The sequence below is a fragment of the Pteropus medius genome, unplaced genomic scaffold, assembly GCF_902729225.1.
Source record: "Pteropus medius unplaced genomic scaffold, Ma_sr-lr_union100, whole genome shotgun sequence".
Lineage (NCBI taxonomy): Eukaryota > Metazoa > Chordata > Mammalia > Chiroptera > Pteropodidae > Pteropus > Pteropus medius.
Window position 1 is genome coordinate 20,007,680 of NW_024352785.1, and position 27,313 is coordinate 20,034,992.

At 35.0% G+C, this 27,313-nt stretch overlaps 2 protein-coding genes across 2 annotated transcripts in view; one reads left to right on the forward strand and one right to left on the reverse strand.

The window, feature by feature from the left end:
• Positions 1-5,035: 5,035 nt before the first annotated feature.
• LOC120590771 (60S ribosomal protein L10a-like) lies at positions 5,036-5,710 on the reverse strand. The gene has a single exon (XM_039848356.1). The coding sequence runs from the start codon at positions 5,708-5,710 to the stop codon at positions 5,036-5,038; it is 675 nt and encodes a 224-aa protein (XP_039704290.1).
• A 1,584-nt stretch (positions 5,711-7,294) lies between these two features.
• SLC27A6 (solute carrier family 27 member 6) overlaps positions 7,295-27,313 on the forward strand; it is a 45,873-nt gene continuing 25,854 nt past the window's right edge. Inside the window, 7 exon segments of the mRNA XM_039848353.1 lie at positions 7,295-7,440; positions 13,415-13,613; positions 13,616-13,652; positions 13,655-13,771; positions 22,493-22,534; positions 22,537-22,692; positions 27,005-27,163. Coding sequence (XP_039704287.1) covers positions 7,295-7,440; positions 13,415-13,613; positions 13,616-13,652; positions 13,655-13,771; positions 22,493-22,534; positions 22,537-22,692; positions 27,005-27,163 — 856 coding nt within the window.

The window sequence follows — 27,313 nt, forward strand, 5'->3', positions numbered from 1 at the left end:
GGTAATATATATATTAGCTGCAGTCATTGAATCCAGCTTCCTTAGATGCTTGATTTGCCAGTGACCGATTCACCAGTCTTTCTGGCTGTTCTCTTTTTGTTTAAATCTGCATAGTGTAAATTCCTTTCTCTTGTTTGCAATATAGTTAAAGAGAAAGTGATTCAGTGTCAAAGCCCTAGCATGCTGCAGGAATTCAAGAGATAATGACTTTTACTAGTTAGAAGCACAAGCAGAACATTTGTATAGAGCAGTTTCTTTATTGTTGGCATCAGTTTCTTAACACAGACGATTGACTTCAACAACAACAACGACAACAAAACAATAAATTTTACATCATCAAAATTAAAACTTCACTATAGCAAAAGGCAAATTGACCATATCTGACAAAGGACTTATATCGAGAATATATTTTTAAAAACCTCTATAAATCACAATAAACAGATAATTTAAAATGGACAAAATACTTGAGCATATACTTGGCAGGAATGCAAAATATCATAACTACTTGGGAAAACAGACCAATTTTATTGAAGTTAGACCCATACTTATCCTATGACCCAGTAATTTCATTCTAGATATAAAACCAAGAGAAATGAATGTATATATCCACAAAAGGATTTATATAAGAATGTTCAAAGCAGTTTAATTCATAATGGTCAAAAACTGTGAACAACTCAAATGTCCATCAATAGACAAATTGGATAAATAAAAGTGGGTATAGCCATTCAATGGAATATTACACCCAATATAGGGATTGCTGGATCCTATGGTAGCTCAATTCTTAGTTTTTTGAGAAACCTCCATACTGTTTTCTATAGTGGCTGAACCAATTTGCAGTCCCACCAGCAATGTATGAGGGTTCCTTTTTCTCCACATTCTCTCCAACATTTGTTATTTGTCCTGTTGATTATCGCTATTCTAACAGGTGTGAGATGGTATCTCGTTGTTGTTTTGATTTGCATTTCTCTAATAGCTAGCAATGTTGAGCATCTTTTCATATATTTGTTGGCCATTTGTATGTCTTAGGGAGAAGTGTCTGTTCAAATCCTCTGCCCATTTTTTGATTGGATCATTTGTTTTTTTGTAGTTATTGAGTTGTATGAGTTCTTTGTATATTTTGGATATTAAGCCCTTATCAGAGGTGTTGCTTGTAAATATATTTCCCATTCAAATGGTTCTTTCTTTATTTTGTTGAAGATTTCTTTTGCTGAGCAGAAGCTTTTAGTTTGATGGAGTCCCATTCATTTATTCTTGCTTTTACTTCCCTTGCTTTTGAGGTCAAATTCATAAAATCCTCTTTAAGGCCAATGTCCTTGAGTTTAGTTCCTATGTTTTCTTCTATGCATTTTATTGATTCTGGTCTTATATTCAGGTCTTTAATCTATTTTGAGTTAATTTTGGTGTGTAGTGATAGACAACAGTCTAGCTTCATTCTTTTGCAGGTGACTTTCCAGTTTTCCTGGAACCATTTATTGAAAAGGCTTTCCTTTCTCCACTGTATGTTTTTGGCTTTTTTGTCGAAAAGTATTTGCCCATATAAATATGGGTTTACTTCTGGACTCTTGATTCTGTTCCACTGGTCTGTGTGTCTGTTTTTCTGCCATTACCATGCTGTTTTGATTACTGTCGCTTTGTAGTATAATTTGAAGTCGGGCAGAGTGATCAGCCTTGTTCATTTTCCTCAGGATGGCTTTGGCAATTCGGGGTCTTTTGTGCTTCCATACAAATCTGATGATTTTTTCTTCTATTTCTTTAAAAACAAACAAACAAACAAAAAAAAAAAAAAAACAATGGAATTTTGGTGGGGATTGCATTAAATCAGTATAACGCTTTAGGTAATATGGTCATTTTAACTATGTTGATTCTTCCAATCCAAGAACACAGAATATCTTTCCATTTCTTTGTATCTTCTTCAATTTCTTTTAATAGGGTCTTATGGTCCTTCACTTGTTTCATTAAATTTATTCCTAGGTATTTTATTCTTTTTATTGCAATTGCAAAAGGAATTAATTTTTCCATTTCTTTTTCTAACACTTCATTATTAGAGTATAGGAACACTATGGATTTTTGAACATTGATTTTGTATCCAGAGACTTTACTGTATTCGCTTATTGTTCCTAGTGGTTTCTTGTGGAATCTTTAGGGTTTTCTATATAGAGAATCATGTCATCCACAAATAGTGACAGTGTGACTTCTTCATTTCCTTTTATATCTTTCTCTTGTCTGATTGCACTAGCTAGGACCTCCAATGTTATATCGAATAACAGTGGCAATAGTGGACAGCCTTGCCTTGTTCCTGAAATCAGAGGGAAGGCTTTTAGTTTTTCACCATTAAGTATAATGTTGGCTGAGGTTTTGTCATATATGGCCTTAATTATGTTAAGTTGCTTTCCTTCTATACCAACTTTGTTAAGTGTTTTGATCATAAATGGGTGCTATTATCTTGTCGAAGGCTTTTTCTGCATCTATTGATATGATCATATGATTCTTATTTTTTAATTTGTTTATGTGGTGTATCACATTAATTGATTTGCGTATGTTGAACCATCCCTGTGCCCCTGGGATGAAGCCCACTTGACCGTGGTGTATAATCTTTTTAATATGTTGCCGTATTCAGTTCGCTAGTATCATATTTAGGATTTTTGCATCTGTGTTCGTGAGAAATATTGGTCTGTAGTTTTCTTTTTTTGTATTATCTTTACCAGGTTTTGGTATCAGAGTAACATTGGCCTCATAAAATGAGTTGGGAAGTATTGCCTCCTCTTCAGTTTTTTGGAGGAGTTTGAAGAGAATAGGTATTAAATCTTCTTTGAATGTTTGGTAGAATTTACTGGTGAAGCCATCTGGTCGTGGACTTTTACTTTTTGGTAGGTTTTTGATGATCATTTCAATTTCCGTACTGCTGGTCGGTCTATTTAGATTTTCCATTTCTTTTTGATTCAGTCTAAGAAGGTTGTATTTTTCTAAGTACTTGTCCATTTCTTCTAGGTTATTAAATTTGGTGTTATATACTTTTCCATAGTATTCTTGTATGATCCTTTGTATTTCTGCAATGTCAGTCATAATTTCCCCTTTTTCATCCCTGATTTTGTTTATTTGTGTCCTTTCTCATTTTTCTTTAGTGAGTCTAGCCAGGGCTTTATCAATTTTATTAACTTCAAAGAACCAGCTCATTGTTGCATTTATTTATTTTTTTCTTTTTTTCTTCTTTTTTGTTTTCAATTTCATTTATTTCTGCTCTAATTTTGATTATTTTTTTCCTTCTTCTGACTTTAGGCTTCATTTGTCCTTCCTTTTCTAGTTTTTTAAGATGAAGTATTAGGTTATTTATTTGGACTTGTTCTTATTTTTGGAGATAGGCCTGTAATGATATGAACTTTTCTCTTATGACCGCTTTTGACATGTCCAAAAAGTTTTGATATGTTGTACTATCATTATCATTTCTTTCTACATATCTCTTGATCTCTGTTTTTATTTCTTCTCTGACCCAGTTATTCTTCAGTAGCATGTTGTTTACTCTACACATATTTGTGGTTCTTCCTGCTTTCTTTTTGCAGTTGATCTCTAGTTTCAAAGCATTATGATCAGAGAATATAATTGGTATGATTTCAACCCTCTTATATTTGTTGAGGCTATCTCTGTGTCCCAGTATGTGGTCAATCTTTGAAAATGAGAATGTTCCATTCTTCTCACTAGTGAAGAATGTATAAGCAGTTGTTTTGGGATGAAAGGCTCTGTAAATGTCAATGATGTCCAGTTGGTCTAATGTGTCATTTAAGGATGTTATTTCCTTATTGATTTTCTGTTTGGATGATCTCTTCATATTTGACAGTAGAGTATTTAGGTCCCCTACTATGATAGCGTTTTGTTCTGTTTCTCCCTTTAGTTCTGTTAGTAATTGCTTTTCATATTTTGGGGCTCCCTGATTGGGAGCATATATATTAATAAGAGTTATGTCTTCTTGGTGCATGATTCCCTTTATCATTGTGAAGTGTCCCTCAATATCTTTCTTTATCTTTTCGAAGTCTATTTCATCTGATATTAGTACTGCTACTCCCACTTTTCTCTGAGTGCCATTTACTTGAAGTATCATTTTCCACCCTTTCACTTTGAGTCTGTATTTGTCTTTGGAATTGAGATGTGTCTCCTGGAGGGAGCGTATGGTTGGGTTTTGTTTTTTGATCCATTCTGCAATTCTGTGCCTTTTTATTGGTGAGTTTAGTCCATTTACATTTAGAGTGATTATTGAAATATGAGGTTTTCCTATAGCCATTTTATCTTTTGCTTTCTGGTAGCTCAGTGTTTCCATTGCTTCCTTGTCTTTTTGTTACTGTTTTCTTTATTTTGGTTGGCTTTTGTGGGTTTTGCCTCTGGTCTTTCTTATTTTATGTTATATACTTCAGTTCTGAATCTTTGGTGTATGGTTACCATTATGAGTATATAGAGGATTTATATAAATAGTAGTCCATTTTCTTCTGCATGTGACTTATCTCCATTCCCCTTTGTGAATTTGAATCTTTGAATCTTCCCCTTTTCTGTTATTGTTGTCTCAGTTTGTCCCTATGTATGCTGAATGTTCATTACTATCTTGCAATAGCAAATCTCTTCCTATTGTTTAAGTTTATAATGCCCTGTTCTTATTAAGGGTTGCACTCCTCTGCTTCTATCTGCCTGCTAGTTGCCTTACTCATATATTTTTTGTCATTTTATTTTAGGTAACCTGACCCCTTTCAGTATTTCCTGTAGTACAGGTCTTGTAGTGGAGAATTCTCTCAATTTTTGTATGTCTGTAAATGTCTTTATTTCTCCTTCATATCTAAAGGAGAGTTTTGCTGAATACATTATCCTTTCTGGTAGTTCCTTTCATTTAAAAGTTTGCTGAGAAGTCTGAGGATAATCCAATGGGTTTTCCTTTTAGGTTACCATCTTCTTTTCTCTGGCTGCCCTGAGAATTCTTTCTTTCTCATTTGTTTGTTTATTTGTTTTTTGGTTGGTTGGTTGGTTTTGGTAGCAGTATGGTTTATTAAGCTGTACCTTAGTACAGGTGCTGGAGCTTGTCCATGGTGCTCTTGATGTATAAAGCCCAGATGTTCTGCCAGTTTTTGTTTTTGTTTTTGTTTTTTTTTTTGAGCAATGACACCAAGAAATTAACAGCTAAGTGGTTGTTGTACACAAGCTCATCATCTGTCATCTTCACATGGCCAACAGCCACTGAGAGACACAGCACCTTCTTCATCTGGAACTTGATTGTGGATTTCACTTCATCGACTTTGGCCACCATATTCTCATTGTGGGTCAGCAAGGAAGGGAACTTGCCTGCCTTATTTAGGCCTTCGCCCAGGATTTGTGGGATATGCTCGATCAGAGACTCTGAAGCCAAACTGGCATCACACTGGTTGGCCAGCTTCTTGACCAGTTTCTTATTCCTGTTGAATTTTTTCAGTGCTTCAATATCCATGTGGGGAATATCCATAGCCTTAGCCTCATCACAGTGCTGCTGGTACCCCAGAACACATATGGAGAACTTTGGGCAGGGAGTGGATTTAAGCCTGACAGTTCCTAAGAAGCGTTTGTCCTTCTGAGGGTCATAGTTCTTCAAACTGATCTGCAGCTCCACTATCTCCAAAAACTTCCGGCACTTGCACTGGTTCCCATGCAGGACTTCCCACACCGACTCATGGAGGGTGTTGCGAGAGATTTTAAGGCTCATGATGCCTCCTGCCGCGAAATCCAGAAAAGAGCTCTTTGTCATTGGTTTTTGACAATTTTAATGCAATGTGTCTTGGAGAAGGGTTAGGATAATTGGGTGTTCTGTTGACTTATTGAATTCCAAGCTCCAACTCATTCCTTAGATTTGGGAAATTGTCATCCACTATTTGTCTGAAAATGCTTTCTAGTCCCTGCTCCTTTTCCTTACCTTCGATAATGCCCGTTATTCTTATGTTTCCTCTCCTGATGGTATCAGCTAGTTCTTGTATTTCTCTTTCATTATTTTTTACTCTTCCATTTCTCTCTTTTTCCTTCTGATTTATTTCTAGACTTCTGTCTTTGATATCACCGATCCTTTCCTCCGTTTGGTCGACTCTATTTATCAAGCTTACTATTTCATTTTTCATCTCCTTCAGTGTGTTCTTCATCTCCAGAAGTTCTATTTGGTTCTTTTTGAGGGTTTCAATTTCCTTGCTAAAGAACTCATTCTCCTGATGTGTTTATTTTTTCAATTCCTGGAATCGTTGATATGAACTATTTTGGATCTCACTGGATTTTTTTCAAAAGTATCATCCTGAATTCTCTGTCATTTAAGTCACTTATTTCTTTGTCTTTAAGCTTATTTTCTGGAGATTTTTCTCTTTCTTTCTGAACTGCCTTGACACCTTGGTTATTCATGGTGTTTAATGGACTATTTCTCCACCGGGGCATTAATGGAAATGTATTCTGCTTTTTTTCCAGAAAGAAGATTTATTATATAAAGGTCTCTCTTTAGCCTGTTGCTAAGATGGCATTTTTCTTTTGATTTCCAGTAAGTGGTGTCTAAGCCTCTTGGATCCCCGCTTTATATAAAGTCTTAATAATACCTTTTTTTTCTTATAAATATTCAATCGCACTCGCTACCCTCAGTCTCAGTCCCTGTCAGTGTTAGCAACAGTTTCAGTAGTGTTTGCTCAGATTCCGCTGGAGCTTCACAGTGCTCGGTGTTGGAGGATATTGGAGGAGGTGCCCTCTGGGTTGGCAGATGGTGGCTGTGGCTCATCCTCGCATTTTACAACCGCAGTTGGTAATAATCAACTGTTGCTTCTCTACCGTCACCACTTCTCTACCATTCTCATGTCTCTGCTTTCTGCTCTGATGCCTGGGCACTGCTGCTGTGTGGAGCTCGCAGCTCTCTCAGGCAGGGATGTTCAGAGAACCTGCTGCACCTTCTCCCCTCCCCTTCCTCCTTCAGGGAGCTCCAGCTGCTAGGGGCAGCTTCTTTGTTTCTCCCAGTCTACCACCCAACACCCGGGGTTCTGACCTGTGGTAGCTCTTATGCATATATCCCTTGCTCAGATGTACTTGTGTGTAGGTTGTGTGTTTTTTTTGGCAGGGGCGGGGGGAAGGGGGACAGTCGTTGGGTTTTAGCTTATTGTTGTTTCAAGGGGAGAGATCTGGGGACATCTCTCCCTCCTGCATGCTTCTGACATCACTTCTCACTAGAATTCTGTAGTCTTATATCATTTGATTTTGGAAGCCACACATAAAGACTGAGTGTGGATATCTGAGGACGAGTCATATCACGAGGTTAAATTAGGAAACCATGGCTAATATGAGTGTGAAAACCAATATGCAAGTCCACTGCAGACAGACCCCAAAAGTGCTTGGGCATCAAGAGCAAGTACAGAAAATTTCTTCAGTTCATCTGATAGACGAATATATTCTGCACATTGTGGATCATTATGTCAGGCGGGCATCACCAGGTGATCCTGAAGCCCAGATTCTATATGTTTAATATTGCTTGTAGTCCACCAGTATTATGTCAGGGCACAGGTACAGTGCCGGACATAAGCTTCTGTCATGAGAGATGACTTAATTAATATTCCTTCCAGAGCCTTGTCAAAGCTAGTGCTAAGTTGCATGAGGTACTCCTGTGCCTGAACTTTGACCAATTATGTGGCCAAATGACAACAGCCAGATCTGACTGTGCTTCTACCCTCCCCTGGGTAAGTCCTCTAGCCCAACGTCCTTCGAGCATGTTATTGCTGGAAGTTATGTCCCTTGTATTCTGATCTTTAAAGGATGTGAGTGACCGTGTTTGTTCTGGTTCTCAGATTGTTGGAATAGAGGCACAGAATCTGGCATTAATTCTGGAAACCCATAGTTGTGATAGAGTAGCAGGCTTTCTCCATCTGTTTTGGGGGGTCTTTCAGTGGCAAAAGAATGTATTTTCAAATTTGTTGTTCTAGTCATGAAAGCTCCTCTTTGAAAACGGTCCATATTTTGCCTTTTGAAATCTTTCTCTGGGTTCAAAAGCCAATTTTAGAGTTGACTAGTTATTATTTTTAGTGTGCATCAAAAATTTCTTTCCTTAACTTTTAGGTTTTCAGTTGATATTACATTGTGCAGTTCATGTTTATCATTAATTAAATGAGCCAAAATTTGTATGTGCTTCCTATAGCAAATCAGAATACACATTCTGATAATAATTTGGAGAATAATATCTCTTTGAAGAGTATAGTCTGGATTTTGAAGTCATGTTCCTGCCATATTTCTCATCTCTGAAAAGATCTGTTAATTTAATTTAGCTTTTGTTTTAAATATGTTTTTCTAATCTACTATATAATACAGGCTGGAATTTAGTATTGAAATATCATAAAGCAGGTATGGATTTTGAATTATATGGTTATACATAAAATAAAAGAAAAAATTACATTCAGTAGTAATGAAACACTTCAATAATAGTGTTAGAACACAGAACCAAAACGTTTACAATATATAACATAAATTAACATGTGTATATTTATGGGAACATTATTTATAGTCCCTGGTACTTCCAATTTAGTGAAAGAACTCTTATTAGAGATTTCTTTTGTGCTTTCTAAATACTCTCGAACATGGAAGGTGGGCATGCCAATGATACTACTGATATGGAGGGGAAATCTCACTATCCAAAAAAAAGCACATAAATGTTTACTCTTTGACTCAGCAATCTCATTGCTAGGAAGCTAACCTAAAGTTATACTGGCAAAGGTGTATACTATGTGCACAAACTCATTAATTGTAACACTATTTGTAATGGCAAAAGATTGAAAAGAAGCCTATCAGTAGACATGAATTAAGTTATGATATCATGTAATTAAGTATATATAACCTTAAAGAAAATGAAAAGAATCTCTGCAAAATGGTAGATTGTGATCACTAAGATATATTAGTTGAAAAAAAGCAATGTTCAGATTAGTGTATATAGCAAGCTAAGTTTCATAATCAGTAGTGATGATTAGTGACCAATAGTGAAATTAGTTGTCTAATACACAATAAACAGATATTATGTTTATCTTGATGTAATACAATATAAAGTACATAGCATTAGCTATGTAGTATTCTTATCAAACATGTTTAACATGATAATAAAATAAAATTAAAGGGCTCAAAGTATGTAAATCAAGTCTTTAGGTCTAATTACCAGTTTACATGAAATATAGGGGGAAAACGAATATGTTCATGGTTTAAAAAACAAAATTGAACTGAGTAAATTTGAAGATCTAATTGACTTTCTTAAGCAATTCATGAATTGGATAACATCCCAGCTAGCAACTAAAAGGGAGTTCAAATGAGTTGTACAAAATGGAAGATTTTTAAAAACTGAAAGAATATGGAACTATGAAGTTAAAAGAGTGGATTATTTTAGGCAAGGACACCTCCTCTAAAGAGAAGGCAGGAGATTTTATCAGGAAGATTGCTTTACTGGTGTTAATCAGAAAATTCCAGATTGATTGGTTTAAAACTCCCCTCCTGGGAGAGGCTGAAACTGCAATTAGGTTACTTATTAAATTTTAATTTGGCGACATAGCAAGAGTGACTCTATTTTGGCCTGTTGTTTAACAAAGGAGAACATGAAGAAGCAATTAGACCAATGTGGAACACTCTGCAAGACCACTTACCTGTTATCTTTAACAAGGAAATGTCTTGGGAAGAGATAAAGAGGTTGTAATAAGGACTAGACTATATTAAAAGATATCTTAGACTTTAGAGATTGAATTGATTCTCGTTTTAGACCAACCAACTCCATAAGACATTTTGAGAGGAACTAAATATGGGCTAAGAATTAGATGGTATTAAAAAATTGTTAATTTTACCAGATGTGATCATGGTATGGTAATTAGGTAGGGAACTGGTTGGGGTTTTTTTTTTTTTTCACAGAGATGTATTCAAAGGTATTTAAGGTAGAAATGCCATGTTGTCTGTACTTAAAATTCCTCAGACAAAAAATAGTTGAAACAAATTGGGCAGAATGTTAATCATGAAATCTAGGTAATGAATATATGATGGAGGAAGTCTTTTTTACCATTTATAACTTTATGAGTATTTAAATTTTTTCATTTAATGAAAAGCTAAAAAACAAAATTAAAACAAAGAAATACCAATTGATTTGACTTCCCTGGTGACTCTACTCCCTCTCTTGATATCTAGGGTCAGGCAAGAGCTGGAGTAGCTGCCTTGACTCCATAAGTGGAAGTTACAGGTTGATGTTGATGGAGTCGTGTCAGTCCTGGACTACTTACCTACCAGCCCTGAACTACCTGCCTACCAAGGGAGAAATAATTATTATAATAAAGCCATCAGGGAAAATTTAACTTTAAATGTTATAAATTTGCATGATATGTCAAGAAATGAGATATATACTCTGAATCTCAGAAACTCTACCCTCCCTTCTCGCACCTTTGAGACTAAATCTTAGACCTTATGGGACATGCACAAATTGAGACCCATGGAGCAACTCACTGTGATATTCAGAACATTGTTAATTTCTAATAAAAGTTGTCAAAGAGTTTCTTTGACTTATCTCACTGATAATCAAATGACTTGTTTCCATGTAGGTAGCTTATAAAATAGAAATGAAGTTAACTTGAGGACTCAGAGTCAGTGGTAAAACTTTACATAAATATCTTTTCCAAACAGTACATTTCACCAACACTCAGGTAGGTGAAGTTATCAGAAACAGTAATATCAGGATCTAGAAAGCTACTTTTTTTTAATGAATAAAATAGATGTGTAAAATGTCTTCTTGGCAGGATCCTGATTGGCATAAATTTCTGCACATAATTTGTAGTCTGTGGCAAAAATGATAGTTAAATATTTAATATGTTTGAGAATTGTTTCCAAGACTATTATTACAGGATCGCTTATTTGGTGCTATAAAGTTTTTATACCTCAAGAAGTGTTTGATGTGTCTAAGATATGTAATCATGTTAATACCTCCCAACCCTCTAACAGCAATCCTCATCTTTAATGTTGAGTTTGTTTCACAAGTCCTCATGAGGAATAATATTCTGGGCAATGATTTTTCATTAATACAGATTGTAGGAAGAGTAAGTTCAAAAACCAAGCTATGATCAGAGACTAAAATAGTGATTAAAACCTGAGCAGGCCCCTGTTCCTGGACAGAACTATAAAGGATCTTACATTCAGCACTTTCACCCTCATTTTTAGAGCCATTCATCTCCTTCACATGTCCATTCTACCCCTGTCCCCTTCCCCAAGTGCCAGCTGCAGTCTAGGTACTCAGAGCTTCTTGGCCCATTGCAAACACCCATTGTTGTATTTTGGTACCAACATAGCATCACTTGGGTCCTTTATGAACCTCTTCCTTCTCACCAAAACCTCCAATAATCCAAAACATGACTACCGTAGAATTTCATCATAATTCTTCTGGACACAAATAATTTGTCTGCACAAAGTCAGAATACTCAAGTTACAGTGATAAAATCCTATGGGCATAAGATAAGTCAGTGTCCATCGAATGATGCTATTCGTTCAGTCTTTTATTCACTAAGTAATTCATCTTCAACAGAACTGAGGGAGTAGATGGGGGATTGGGAGTGGGTTCAAGAAGAAAATCAAATCAAAAATGGGAAAAAGGTAGAGGAGAGCAAAGGAAAAATTTTCTTTTTGCATTGATTTGCATTGTCACAATATTTATTTTCAAATAATGTTTAAAAAAAAAAAAAACTTAAAACTTCCTTATTTCCAACAGGGGAATCTGAGAAATATTTCATTGTCCCTAATCGAAAATAATGTTAATAAATGTCTAGACTATTGTGTTTGTTTATTTCTCTTTACTTTAGTTAAATGATAAATTTACTCACTTGCAACTTATTGTCTTTCTCCTATTTTGCAATATTTAAAATTGTAATTAATAATTATATCTATTTTACTTCATTGTCTTTGGAACTATTTGAAAATGAATATGTCATTTCTGAAAAAAAAAAATAGGAACAGACACGTGGGCCAATGTAAGAATGCACACAACGCATCCTATCTCAAGTTTTCATCGATTCTTTCTTTCATTGTAAGAGTTCAGGCATGAAATTGGTGTTGGCCAATATAAATTTTGGCATCATATGCTTGAAGTTCTTCCAATAAGTCAAATTGTCTCACATTTGTAGTGCCAAATATAATTCTCGACATATCAGTATTTAGTAAAAATTTAGTTCTAATGCCTTAGAATGGTGTCAGCAGGTCCATGATAAAATAAATAAGTGTACCACAATGAGTTTTTTATGAAGTTAATTTTATTATTTTGAAATATGGTCTTTTATTATCATGGTATTCTCTTCCTGTTGAAATAAATCCACCCTTTATGAAACATTGATAACAGTAAATAGTAATCATTTTAATGTGTGCTTAATGTTTCTAATTTAACAAAATAAAAAGATAGAAATCTTGTTTCTTTACTCACTTTCTTCCACTAGAGGACAGATTTTACTTATATTGGAAATCCAAAAGTTGTTTTCTAGGAGGTGACTGAATCAGACTAAGGCTAGGAGTGAAAAGGAGACAATTTCAAAGATACTTTTCAAGTTGTAGACTAATTTTCCCAGTTGTAAACTACTTGATCCTAATACTTATTCTTTTAACTGAAAAGATGCTTCCAAATTGAACAGAGTAAATTTAGACAAAGTGTTTTATTCATCTACACAAAAGGGTTTTAAGAGCCTATCTTCTGGGCTTTTCACTTCGAGTGACTTCGAGTAACCCTTTTCAGATTACTAAACCAGTCTTTGGAGTTACTAGTTTTTTCTTTCTTAGGAAATCTGAGGTTAGCTAGAATCCAGCTGCAGAACATTAGGTGGAAGAAGCAGAAGCTTGATAATGTGAGGCCATGTTTAATGCTTTTAGTATGTGCAGTTAACCATTTATACACTCTTCTTTAAAAGCAGAGAGCTGGAGTGATAGTGTCTGCAAAGAAAAAGAATGTGTAATTAAATGCCTCTTGGTTTTTTATTTTCAGTAAAATTTCGTCATCGTATAAAATGTTATTGTTATTCTTTGCTACTACCTGTTTCCTCTCTACTTCTCTTGGCCTCCTTCGGAATCCTTAGTTTGAAGTTCGAATAAGTTTTTAAATGATCTAACTGAAAAAAAAAAAGTTTTGTTATTTTTAAGGACAGGGAATAGTCAATATTGCATACTTTTTTAAAAATATATGGATGTAGATATGGACTTAAGCTCCAATATCAATCAATATTTTTAGAAATTTTGTGAAAAGCACTATCTCGGCACTCTAAGCATAGAATGCTAATATAAATGTCAATACCAACCTATTAATATGTTTTCAAAAATACTTTATGTAGAACCAATTTTGTGGTGTTTTATATACAAACAAGTCCAATTCATAGCTCACTAGAGCGCTCTTTCTCTCTCTCTCTNCACGCTATAGAATCCAGATAGAGCTGTACCTTGGGAAAGGGGACGTGGTCACTGTCCTGGATAGATTTCTGAGCCATGCCAAGAAGCGATCCAAGAAAGTTTTCATCATCTACGAGGGAGACATCTACACCTATGAGGATGCGGACAAAAAGAGTAGCAGAGTGGCCCATGTCTTCCTGAACCATTCCACGCTGAAAAAAGGGGACACCCCGTGGCCCTGCTAATGACCAATGAGCCCCACTTCGTCCAGACTTCGGCTTGGCTAAACTGGGCTGCGTGGTGGCCTTCCTCAGCTCCAACTTTCACTCCAACTCCCTCCTGAATTGCATCCGCAGCCGTGAGCCCAGGGCCGTCGCAGTAGGCGCAGGTAGAGTGTGGAGTATAGTCAACTTCTGCAGGATGTCAAACCGCCTTTCCTTTTTTGTTAGAACAGTGCACAACTAATACTTTGTGTGGTGAAGTAAGTGTGCATGTTACAAAATAATTTTACAAGTCTATAATTTTACAATTCTATGACTGGCATTTTAATACCCCCTCTCTCACTACAATTACTTACTCTGTTGTAGGTTAGTAAATATCAAGACAGTTTCAGAAAACTTTTATGAAATCTCTGCTTCTAACTATTTTAGGAAGGTGCAGTTTTACTGCCATTGATAGTTCATTGAGTGTAAGAACACACACACACACACACACACACACAGAGAGAACTCAGTTCTAAACTTTACAGAGCTGACAAAATTGTTTGATGAGTAGGAAAGTTATCTTGACCTAATTGCTAAATACCTACTTGCCTCTAATAGTAACACTATCAAGGTTGATTACATTTGCAAAACAAATACGTTTAATTTGAAGTGCATGGATTCCTGTCTTCATGTTTGCTCTAATTCTGCACCGCCTGCATGCTAGAAATTGCCTAGTAAGGTTGGGCTCCCACTTCCCAGCCAGTGGGCGAGTTCTCGGCAGACCTGAGTCCTCTTTCTCTCTCTTCACCTGTCCCCATCTGTGCATCATTTCTTTCTTTCAGTAAATTCTAATCTTCTTTCCCCACATACACAATATGAGTATCCAAGTCAGGCTTTGGATACACATGTTGACACTGAACTAAGAAGGAAAGTCTGGTTGAGTGCCTAATTAACAAGGAACCTAGAAAGATGGGTTGCATTACAAATTGAAGTATGAAAAATGATACTTATTCTCTGAACTGTAGCAATAGTAGGATAAAGAGTCACACAGAATTTTGATAACATGGTGAAACAACGTGTACTACTTGTTTAGGGGCAAATGATAATGTGAATACAGTATGAAAATATGTCACAGTTCATCTCTGGATATACTCTGACATTTAATTCCATTTCCCATATTATTGCTCATACTGATTTGGTTTGCAGTTTCTGACGCAAATCTAAAACTCAAATTGTGCTAAAAATTGATAAAGCCATAAATTCCCTTTAGAAAGGAAAACTAACGGGGCCATGGTATCCCTGAAAAGATCTCTGTGGCCGTGAGGTTGAGGTCGACATGAGAACCATCCCATAACCAGTCCCCTGAGGGCCTCCTAACATGCACAGGGCCAGTTACCTCTCAAAATTGAGTATTCAAACTTAGCTGTTGACTGAGTTGTTTATTAATTAGGACCAATTAATTTTGCAGTTTTACTTGTGCCTGCTTTTCCATTGCTTGCCAATAACTAATATCATTGTTTCCTTGTTTTTGTTTTTAACAATAAGTCATTTTTATATGTAAAAGCTACTTTGAGATGCTGGAGTTGTAAGCCCAAACTATTTAGTCTATTTGCTGGGTAAGTATGTAGCTGGAGAAATCAACCTTAAATCTTACTAACAGTTCTTTTTAACATACCTCCACAATATATAAATTACATGTTTTTCAAATATAGGACAATTCTATTTTGATTAATTATTAGATTTTTTTATAAAACGTAGCTTACATCACAGTCACTTTTCTGTATTTGAAGCTTTTACCCCAAAACTATATTCTTGGCATCTCGATTCTAATCAATGAACAATATATACATATAGTTTTTAGAATTTTAAATTTCAGAGGTCTTAGATAATAACTGGATGTTTCTGATGGATGTGTACTGTTAAATTATTTTATCTCCAGGGGGTGTATATGGAGTTGGAAAGATCAGTCAAGTGGTTTAGGCAGAGATAAGCCTGACAGACCTGGATTTCATTTATGGTCTGCCATTTCTTAACTGTGATCAAACATTTGATCGGCTGCCCTAGGCTCACTTTACTTAGTTGTAAAATGGTGATAATACCATCTACTTCACAGTGTAATTCTGAAAATTAAATAACATAGCTTTTGTAAAGTGGCTAGCTGAGTGCCTGGTATGTACTAATTAGATCCTTGATGATTTGAATAGTTGCTATTATTATTATTGAGGCATCTGAGGCTTTTAATAAGGGATCTCATTTAAATTTTGCTGCTACAACCTAGTTTGGTGTTAGGCATAAGAAAGGCTGGTAAGGAGTTTGTTTGGAATAGGACCTTGAACACTTTACTTTGGCACGTTTCAACAAACCTTTTTTTTTTTTTCTAGAAGTTATATAAGAACCAGTTTCCAAAAGGTTTTATAGTCAGTCCAGATAGTGTCCACGGTGATAAGTTAAGTTTCAGTCATGGCAGGTGTCTGAAAATTCCATTTCCTGGAAGAAGCCAAAGGAAAATTATCAGCTAAGCCTACCCAGGCAAATGTTATTTTTGCTGTTACTGTCATTAACAAACAGATCAACAGTTGCCGTTTACTTAAGGCTAATGGTGTAAAAGGCACCCTCAGTGATCCTGAGAGGCAGATACAGAGCCATATTTTGGAGACTGAAAGAGAAAGAAAGTCACTAGGGTGTCGAGAGTGATATGACTTAGTAGATTCTAGCGCAAAGACTCAAAACCTGGTGTAAGCCTGTGCTGTACTATATAGTCCAGCACAGTTTTTGAGGCTGTCAATCCCCTTATGATATAACTGAAAAAATTTTCATTCCAGTTATATAAATATAGTAAAGTAAAAGTTGCCAATATTAAGACATCAGGCTTTTTATATGCAGATAACTAGAAAAATTAAAATATTTATAAAATTAATATTCCTTATTCTCATAGTCTGAACACTCAAAAATACTTACAAAGAAGTTTTATATCGGTGTAGTTTGGTTTAGAAGGTGTGTCACGTGGCATCCCAAATTTCCCTGGAAAATGTTAGCACTTACTGAAAATTAGTCTTAGATTAAACCTACTTCCCCCTCCCTCGCCATATTTCAACTCTGATATTGCTAATAGTGCCTGCTGCCAAGATTATCATCTACTTATATATTCTTTTCTCTTTACTTAGAACAAACAGAAAATGTAGCGATGCTTATATACCATTTTAGAAAGTACATGTAATTATATCCTTTGACATATTGAGCCATAATGATGATGATGATGATAATAATAATAATAATAATAATAATAATACCTTCCATTTTTAAAGTACTTTATAAAAATCAAAGTGTTTTTATACATATTACTTTATGTGATCCTCAACATAGCCTTGTTTAAAAGATGAGGATAGCGTGGTTAAAGTGGACAAGTAATCTCCTCCAGCTCAAACATCTAGGAGAGGTAGTGTGGGGATGTAGTGCACACTTTCTGATGCTAAATCATAAAAACTTGTTGGATGCACTTTTGTCTTTGTCCACCTTCCTGCTCTTTTTTATTCCCTCATCTCCATCTTTTCCCTTTCTCTCCCCTTTCCTTACTCTGCTCCTTTTCTTTCTCTCTCTATCACCTTCCATCTCTCCATCTACTTTCTTTCAGAGCTTTTTACACTAAGCTGTCCTCTCTCAGGAGTGCTATGGCTATGCACAGAAACCCAATGGAATGGTAAAGTTTTATTAGCCAATTCACAAACAGCTTTTTATGTGGCTTTGAGGAGTAGGCCAAGAACGTAGATGTAAGCTCTTTGAGCTGAGGAAGTTTGTTTCGTTCACTGATAAATTCTCAGAATTTAATGCAAAGAAGATGTTCAATAACTATCGATTACCGGGACGAATGAATGAATAAATGACCTAATAAAAAACATATGTATGGGCATTATTAAATAAAGTAATTGTATTTACTTACAAAGTGTTGCTAATAAATTTTCCCTCTGCTGTGCACTTGGTAACTGATTTTGAGAGTAGCTATATCAATGGAATTTCTTTATTGTGTTATTTATATCAATGACACCCTAGAATCATGACACCGCAGAGATAGAGTGTTTTAGACACACTAAACATCCACAAAATTTCAGATTTATTTGTATGTACATATTTTGCTCTCCTTTGTCAATATAACACATATCGAATCATTATAATTATAAATATATAACTTAAAAAAATATGTTCATATTACCCTGAACTCTTTTACTTTAGATTCAGTAGCATTTTGTGCCTTGACATGTTTAGAAAGGTTTTTGATGTCTGTTAACAAGAAGTAAAAGTTCTTCGTTAGGTCTTTACAATAATAAATGCAGCCTTGCCCAGTTTTCATGAACTTCCATTCAGTCTATGCAGGGCAAACGTTCCATCCAGTTAACAAACATACCGTTGTAATTCTCCTAATGACTTTCAACCATAAAAGCATCTGCTTTTTAAAGACTAAGAGAAAGAGTTAGAGGGAAAATAAAGACCCTTTAAGTTTTGTAGAAAGTAATGTGTATTCAGACAGATAAGATACATGGTTAATTTGAACTTTTATTTTATCCATGTACTATAATATCCTGGCATATATCTATTTTAATTTTCAGAGAATTTCTATATTTTTACTTACATTAGTAGAATGAATAGTTGTTTTGCCTTTTTTTTATTTTAGACTCAGTTAGATCAAAGATTACTTCCATTCTAAAAGAATAAACTGATTTTGATAAGAAGTTTAAGTGGCTTCATGGTTCATTAGCTGGAAAAGACAGTGTCCTAAGCACTGATGATGCCTGGCATATCCTTTACTCATCATGGAGACGCTGACCCTGGGGTCTTATTTACAATATCTGCTGAACATGTGTTTCCTATGAGAGAATGATGCTTAATACTGGCAGGAGCAAAAATGATTTAAAGGGAGGTTGCCTCCTCAGACAAGGGGCATAGCTGAATGAGAGAAATACACATCTTGGAGTCAAGTGAACATGGGCTTGAGTCCTAACTCTGCCATTAACTGACCGCTAACACAAAGCAGATGATGATCAATGAATATTATTGGGTCCTGTGTGACTTAAAAGTAAAGGACACAACAGAATGCTTGGACCATATCTTATGTTCAGTAAATGCTTACCATAATTATTTTTTATTGCATGGTAGCAGAGACATATATGCAAGTAAGAAGTCAGTCTTACCCGAGTCTCTTGGTTTAAGATTTGCAGAGGGCTATGTAGAGGGAGATCCAGGCATATGGCATATGACCAGAGGAAACTGGTTTTAAGCAGCTGTCCTGTCCTCCCCCAGTAACAGTATAGTCATTTATACCTTCTAACCCTCAGAGGCCAGGGCTGGAATGTTGTTAGACACAAGTTAGAAGCTGGATGGTCAGCTCTTCTCTAGCCAAAAAGAAGATTGTTCCATTTATAACCAAGAAGGCATGTGGCAAATAGCCCTGATGGGGTCTGACTCTTGCAAAAACACCACCTTGGAATTGCCTTTTTTTAAATATATAGTTTACTTACTGAAAAATAATAAACCAGATACATCATGCTATTGTGGTCTCATTTGAGTAATAATTATGCATTGGTAATAGGAGCTATGTTGGAAATAATGTCAAATGAAGAGTTCTACTTTTTACTTTCTTGCACAATTTTGCCTGTCCTTAAAAAGATATGGAAACAGCTGAGAGTGAAAACACATAAACTCACTTACAAACTTATGTGCATATATTCAGGGCAGTTAGAAAAATTGTTTCAAGGAAGAATACATAATCACAATTGAAAGACTAGTGCTCCTATGCACTTCTTAGGATTATAATGATTATTAATAAACTAATATTTATAAAACAGCTGATACATTTTTCATGATGAAATGAGTTTCTGGCCTCATATGAAGTATTGGTATCTACATTATGACATGAATTGCTTTAGGACATTGCTTACTTATGTGTCAGTTTTCTTAAAAATTATAACCTGCCCACGCAGTCTATGAAAAATCCATAGAGCTGTAGGATGGTAGTTATAAGCATGTGGTGAGATTTATAATTCCACTTTGGATTCTGTGTGAATATGGCTTTGTAGTACAGAAAACTCAAGTTGACCATTTATAGTTGAGTATCATATTTGTTTTATTAACATAAAAGTTTAAAGTTTAAATGTTTGCCAATGTATTAAGAGCTATAAGCAATACCGTTGAAAATATCAGCTTGTTTTATGTAGAATAAGATAATTTAAAGAGTTTTTAATGCACTATGAATTATATAATTCACAGTAATGGCATATTAGAGGGATATATTAAATTTTTAGTCACTAATTTTACAGTCTCAGAAATTTGAAGATATAATGATAGTGTAGAAACAAGAAAATTCATACAAAAAGTGCTAAAGGATTGTAAGGAGAGAGAATAATTTACCTGTTTTTGTGCTTGCAACCTCACCTTACTCAGTGCCTTGCATATGCAAGAAACAATATGTATTTTTTGGAAGAATTTATTGCTTTCAAGAGAGATCGAGCCTTCTCCTATAACGTAGACTCTATTAAAGGTTATAGAATATTCAACTGTCTCATTTTCTTGTGGTAGTTTACTGTCAAGACCTATGTCTACAGTGGATCCCATAGGCAGAGTTCGATTCTATAACCAGATATCTATACAGCCCCTATAGTGTGTGTGCCAGGTGCAGTCAGCCAAAGGATGGAATAGGACACACATCATTCTTTTGAGGCACTGACAATTTTATAGATTTCAATGGCGGTACATGTCGCTAAATCTTCACGAAACACTGCTAAGTTTCCTTGAAGTATTTAAGCAAGTACTAGTTTGTGTTGTGACTTAATATATCAAAATGACTCTAAAACTTTTCACCTTATTAAGAAAAATTGACAGTGATAAGTAAATAATGATTCTTTATGCTCTACATGACTTTTCACTTTTTAAATTTAAATTTTCACTATCCTCACCCACATTTTCTACCACTATTGAATAAATACTTTTGTTAGATGAAATTCTACTTGAAAATTCTAAATGTCTCGGCTAAATCAATTTAATTTTAATGTATGAAGGAAATTAAATTGTATCTCCTCTGACTCGTAGTAATGTGCTCATTTTTTTTTTCTTGTAAAAGTCAACACTCTTTGTAAACACTCACTGTTTCTTTAGACTCTACGATCCCAACAAAGATTTTGGGCCACAATTAATCACAGTTAACTTTCTTTGCACTTGTTTTGCCAATTTAGACATACATATCACTAAGAACATATAAAAGATTATGCCGTTGATTTATAATTCCAGGTGAGAGATTTGAAATTAAAGTAATGAAAACATCAGTTCAGAGACTTGTACTTAGACATGCCAAGTTCCAGATAGTCTTTAAAACAAAATCAAGTACTAAAAGATAAAAGGAAGTAGAAAGTCTAGATCATTTGCTTGTCTTGCATTTTCATTTATTTATGACCTGTCCTCCCCCCAGCATTCCTTGTGATTTTTCACTTCTCCTTTTTACCAAAGCAGCCTGTATACAGCAGCTTGCTGTATACAGCAGCTTGCTGCGTATGCTCAGTAGAACTAGATATTTTCTCTGGACTCTTACTGTTTGCTTTATTTGGATTTGTTATAGAAATAAAAATTAATTTAAAGAATGTCAAGTCCCTATCTGCCTACCACCCATGACATATCAATTCCTTATCATTTTCTGTTTCCTTCGTTTTCTTGCAAGTTTTAATCGTAAACTGCCTAGTCCCACTTGATGTATTTTCTTGCTGCCTCTTTGTGATCAATCTGGATTATACATTTTGAGGAAGTAAATCATGAGTTTTTCTCAAGTGCATTGTTTTATAGTAGAACTAAACAGTGACTGACATATAGCTTTTTGAAATAACCAGATACTGATTCACGTTTCTAGGAAAATGTTTAATGCAGCACCCTGGATTCAGCTTCAAAGCAGACTATATCTTGTGGTTATTTGTAAAGTTTTGTTAAAAACTTAGAAAAAAAAATCATTGTTTAGGTGGAAAGGTCCATATTTTTATGTACTTGAGCATTCTGACCAGGATATATTTTATATTTAATAAGGTTATTTTTTAATTATTGATTTCTTTTCTAAGGTAATGTATAAAGTTTAAAGTGAGACTTGGATTAGAACAAAAACATTTTACTGTCCACCAACTTGTGATCTTGCTGTATTAATTTCCTAGAGCTGCTATAATGAAGTATCACAAATTAGGTAACTTATAACAACAGAAGTTTATTCCCTCACAGTTCTGAGGGCTAGAAATCCAAAATAAAATGTCTGTCGGGCCATGCTCATCTCAAGGATCTAAGGAAGAATCTTTCCTTGACTCCTTATAGCTTCCGGTGGTTACTAGCAATCTTTGGCATTGCTTGTGTTAACTTTAAAAGGCCAGTGGCATCTCTAGATCTCCTCACTTTACTTTGGCTCTGAACTGGTCTCTAAGACATAATGATCTTATGATTCCAGAGTGGTTAGGGGATTCTCCCAAATGTATTGCATTATAGTAGAACTAAACAGTGACAGTGACAGACAGATGGCTTTTTGGAATAATGAGCTACTGAGCTGTATTTCAAGGACAATGTTTAGTGCAGTATCCTGAATTTAGATTTAAAGCAGAGTATAAAAATAGTTGTATTTAAAAATTGGGAAAAAACTTAGTCTGGATAATGGAATTTCCAAAATCAATATGAATTGGCCTATTTGCATTGGTTAAATCAAGTGATAACCAGATTTCCTTTTCAGCTGGTCCTGTTGAAACGGAATCATGAAATGGCTTTGATGTTACCTATCCAACATGAAAAACAGCGTTGTATTTACATTTTATTCCCATTCCAACACATAAAAGAAAACACACAGCAAATGGTTTGAGATTTATATTTTGTTTATCTATTCCTAATCTTTTGGTTTTTAGATTTGCTTAAAACTATAGAAGAAATTCTTCCCAGCCTCCCAGCCTCTTCAGTGTTTGGGGAGTGAAAGATTCTCTTCCACAAGGTGTAATTTCACGCAAAGAAAAACTGAGCACAGCATCTGACAAGCGAGTGCCACGCAGCCACCATGTCACCTCAAGCCTCAATTCTTATCTTTATATTTTTACCTCTGGAACACCAGGTGTGATCCATTTCTTCTTCAAACTTAAAAAGAAAGCAACAGCGTTAGGCAACATTCTACCATGAGTAGTGACATGAACTTTAACTTGGTAAGTCACCACGTTCACTTGCCTGTTGATTCAAGTTTAGTAGTACTAAGAGCATTGGAATATCTGAAGACTTTGACCTGGCCTAGTGACTCAGAGTATGAAATTTGGCCAGTTTTTTGGCAAGATCTTTGCTAGCTTCTCTGTTCCTTAGATTCCTGATACATAAAATGAAGAGATTAGTTTAAATAGTTTCTAATTATCCTGCTGAATTAAAAAATCCATTAGCCTACTTTAAAACAGTTTTCTATATTCTTGTGTAAAATATTAAATCCTAAATGCAATCCAATTATAGCTGCAATTTAAGCAACTATAGCTGTCTCTTCTGATTTTCCTTAGGGTGACTGGAACATGTGACAAGCAGGAAGTCTTGAAGGCACTGCAGGTTTAGGATAAAATACAGAATAGACTCAAGTTAGCTGAACTTTCTCTTTGTTAGGTAAACAATAACAACATGCACTCACACACACAAATAATGAAAAAGAATTCAAAAGAAATGCTAAACTTAAATGATTCTTAGGAAAAACAGACCAATATTTATGGTAGGATAAATAAGCTTTTTTGTAATTCGAGGATGACTAGAAGTTTAAATTAGACATATTTAAAGTATCTGTTATAAATTTCTTGTGCACAGGTAATAGTATAAGCAAAACTACTATTGCATTCGTAAAATTTTCTTCTTTTCTTTTCCCCTTCCTTCCCTCCTTTTTTTTTTCTATTTTGAGGCTAACAATGACCTCTTTCCTAAAAGTACTAACATGTATCAAGTTGTCAGCATAAATTCAGTCTGACTTCTGACTTCGAAAGAGACAATAAAATTTTAGAAATGATAAGCTTCGAAAACTTCCAGTAGAAGGTACTTAACCCATTTGTCTTTATAGCTGTTTTCTTGTGAAAAATAGAAAGTGACTCTGGTCTTCAAAACAATCTTCGCCACTCCCTCCTTCTCTCCAGTTCCCTCCCGATCCCAAAGAGAACATGTCGGGGCAGATTTTTATGAGTTTTTGTTCTTTGAGATTAAAACCAGAGTGTTCTATACGTACAACAGACACATATTTGTGTTAAAGTTATGCAGTAAGGGAGATAAAAATTCTAATAATTTTAGAACTCTTAGAGAAAAGCACCCTGCTTATCGCCCTATTTCTCCTTCCCCGAACCAACTACATTTAGTAATTTTAGATCTCTCTTTTTATAATCACCTCCATATATCTAAATAGAATTAGTATCTCACTGATACTTAACAGATACATACTATAAACAACCTACTGATCTTCCACAATGGAACATGAGGATTTTGTCTTCTTTCACCACCACTCCCTCCCTCCACTTCTTTCTTTCTCTCTCCCGCAGACGCTTTCTCTCCCCAGTATCACACTAATATTGTTCCATCATAAATTTGACTCTGTTGGTATCAGTATCATAACTTAGGAAACAGTATTTCTAACTGAGCTCTGTAATATAACAAAAGTATATTTATCTTTTCACATAAAAGTCTCTTCACCCTGGAATTAATCATTGTTTTAGTTTGCTTACTTGTTTAGTTTTCTACACATACAACTGGTTTATACTCATCCCTTTGTCCAAAAACTTATCTTGGATGTTGAAAAGATAATCTGTATTTTGTCAGGTCCATGTTTTTGGCCACCTCTTTCCAAGAGCCTTCCTCCCTCTATTTCAGTCTTGACCAGTTGTTGTCTCACGGCCTTGGGTTCCTTCTTCACCATCTTTCCGGGAATTCCCTTCACTCTTCTTTTTTCTGATCCCCTAATTCCTAGATCCTAAGTTTGTTTCCTTGGTTTACTTTTCATTTTGTCATCACCTTGCTTTCAGTAGCTGTTTGATAGTGTAGTTAGGGAGTAAGTTTAAGACCTCACATATCTGAAAATGTCCTTTTTCTACCCTTACACCTATTTGTATAGAATTCTAAGTTAAAAATGATTTTTGTGCAGGGGTTTGAAGACATTGCTCTGTTATCTTCTGATTTTCAGTATTCGTATTGAGAAATATTTTTCTTTCTGATTTCTTATCCTTTATATGCAAACTAGTATTGTTTTTCTTTCTTTGGGGGGGCATTTAGAATCTTTTATGAGTTTTCAGTAGTCTATAACATCATGATGACTTTCACTAGGATTGGCCTTATTCATCCATTTTGCTGGGAAATTTGTAGGGCTTTTTAGTCCAGAAACTCATGTCTTACAATTCTAGATATTTGGAAAAAAATTTTTTAGTTTACATTCTCTTCTCTTTTCTTTTTTATTTCTGTTCTTTCTCCTCATTCCCTCCTTCTATTACGTTAGCTTATTTGTTTATTCTTTTATCTTTGGAAATATAACTTTTTGAAGATTGGCTCTCCTCAACTGAGTTATTAATTTTCTAATCTTTTCTATCCCATTTTCCTTTTCTTATCTTTTGATTTACTTTCTGAGAGATGTATCTTGTAACTCTTGTGTTCTCCTCTCTACCTTGTCTTTATTTTCTTCAACATACTTTTGGGTTTGTTTGTTTGTTTGTTCATTTGTGGTTTTTTTGGTTTGTATTGACACCAGAACACACACACACAAAACAAACAAACCAAAACCTGACTAGAAACTCTGTGTGCCTGCGTAGGACTTGTGGATTGGTTGGTTTCATTGTCCAAAACACTTTGTTGGGGGATTCATGACTATCAGTGTCTTTCAGTTTTTACTTGTGGACCATTCAGATTCCTCAGACAAGAATCTTAAAGGGTAAAATTACTCAACTGTTAAAAGGGAGCTGGAGGAGTATGCAGACTTTCTCTTATTCCCCCTATTTGTACAATCTCTCTTCTTCCCAGTGTTTCCAGTCATCTTTTCCAAAGGATAAATCTCAGGCCTTCTACCAGTTTAGGGGAAGCAATCTGGGGCTGTAATTTTGTTTTACTTTATTTTTTTGCATTTAAAACACATATGAAAAAGCATTTCTTGACATTCTTCCAAAAAAAGTGGTTTGCAAATGATCTTACTATACAGGGAAAGTTTTATAAATGCATTCTTTCAGCTTAAAGTCCTAAACAACATGAGGTCTTGTCGGGAGCAGAGCAGAGCAACATACAGAATTAGGCATACAGACAATGTCATGCTTTATGTATATAAAGTTATCAAAGAGTGTAACAAAATCACATTCATCGTCAATAAGGATTTAATTGACTTTTTTAATAAAAAGCATTTCTCTCTTTCTCTCTCTCTCTCTCTCTAATATAAACTGATGTTTACAACTCAAAACCCAGAGCTGAATTAAATGATTATAATGGTGATATTATAGTTTATATTAGTTTACATTAGTATGAATTTATATTAGTATGCCACCTAATAGAAAAATCATTTGACTCTCACACACGGAAAAATCTTATGTAGATAATGAAGAAAGCATTGGTACGTGTTAGGAAGTAATGTAGAGAAGTGAGGCTTTGAGGTTAAATGATGGTGGTAGAGTGTGCTCATAGGCCCTTTTGGCAGGTTATAAGGGAGCACCTTGGGTGATATTGAACATTTCCTAGCCACTCTTACTACTGCCAAGTCTTTTTACCCAAGTATTATATTCCAGGACCCCAGAGGGTCTCTGAGTAAGAAAATGATTGAGGTCAGTTTTCTTACTATTCATGTCTCTTTGACCTAGGAGATTATGTGATACCCTGACGAACAAGGGGTGAGAATTATATAGATTCCCTTTTCTATGACCTTGATGTAATGCTTTTTAAACAAACCTTCTTAAAACTCCCTGTTTATAGTTCCATATTTATATTTTACTCTATGAAGTACCTGGTAATCAAATTTCTGTACCTTTCTGGGGTTCTGTGGAGGCAAATCAGTTTCTTTCAAAGCTTTACTTCAGGTTTCAGCTCCTCAGGTCTGCTGTGTCGGTCACATCATCCATCTGCTTTTCCCAATGCTGTTGCTGTCATCTCCATTTCCATTCTTTTTGCCTTGAGGGTCTGCATATGTGTTCAATCTGCCAAATTCTAGTTCTGCTACTGCTTATTGGCCTTGATTAAGTAGCCTCAAGAATGTCTGGGAAAGGTTATTTAAGCCTGTAAGTAGTGGGTAACTGTTTGCTGCACTGTGCCTGGGAGCCAGTTACTACCAACATAAACTTGATTTCTATTACATATGAACTTCTCTTCTTTCCTTTTCTTTTCTTTTCTTTTTTTTTCTTTTCTTTTCTTTTCTTTTCTTTTCTTTTCTTTTCTTTTCTTTTCTTTTCTTTCAGGTCTACCAAAAGCAGCTGTGATTAGTCAGATCAAGGCTTTAAAGGCTTCTGTTGTTCTGAGGGATTTGGGTTGTACTACTGATGACATCATTTATATAACCCTTCCTTTGTATCATAGTTCAGGATCTCTTCTGGGAATTGGTGGATGTATTGAGTTAGGTAAGTTTTCATTTCTGTATAAGTTTTCAAAATGCCTAATAATTAGAACTTTTTTTTTAAGTTTAAAACTCTACCAGTGGAATTTAGAGTGATTGTGTGCATGTTACATAATTATAATATGATGTTTATTAAAAGGATACAATTTCATGA

Excerpts from the sequence above, each read along its gene's own strand:
- LOC120590771 (XM_039848356.1), bottom strand. The coding sequence starts at position 5,710 with ATGAGCCTTAAAATCTCTCGCAACACCCTCCATGAGTCGGTGTGGGAA.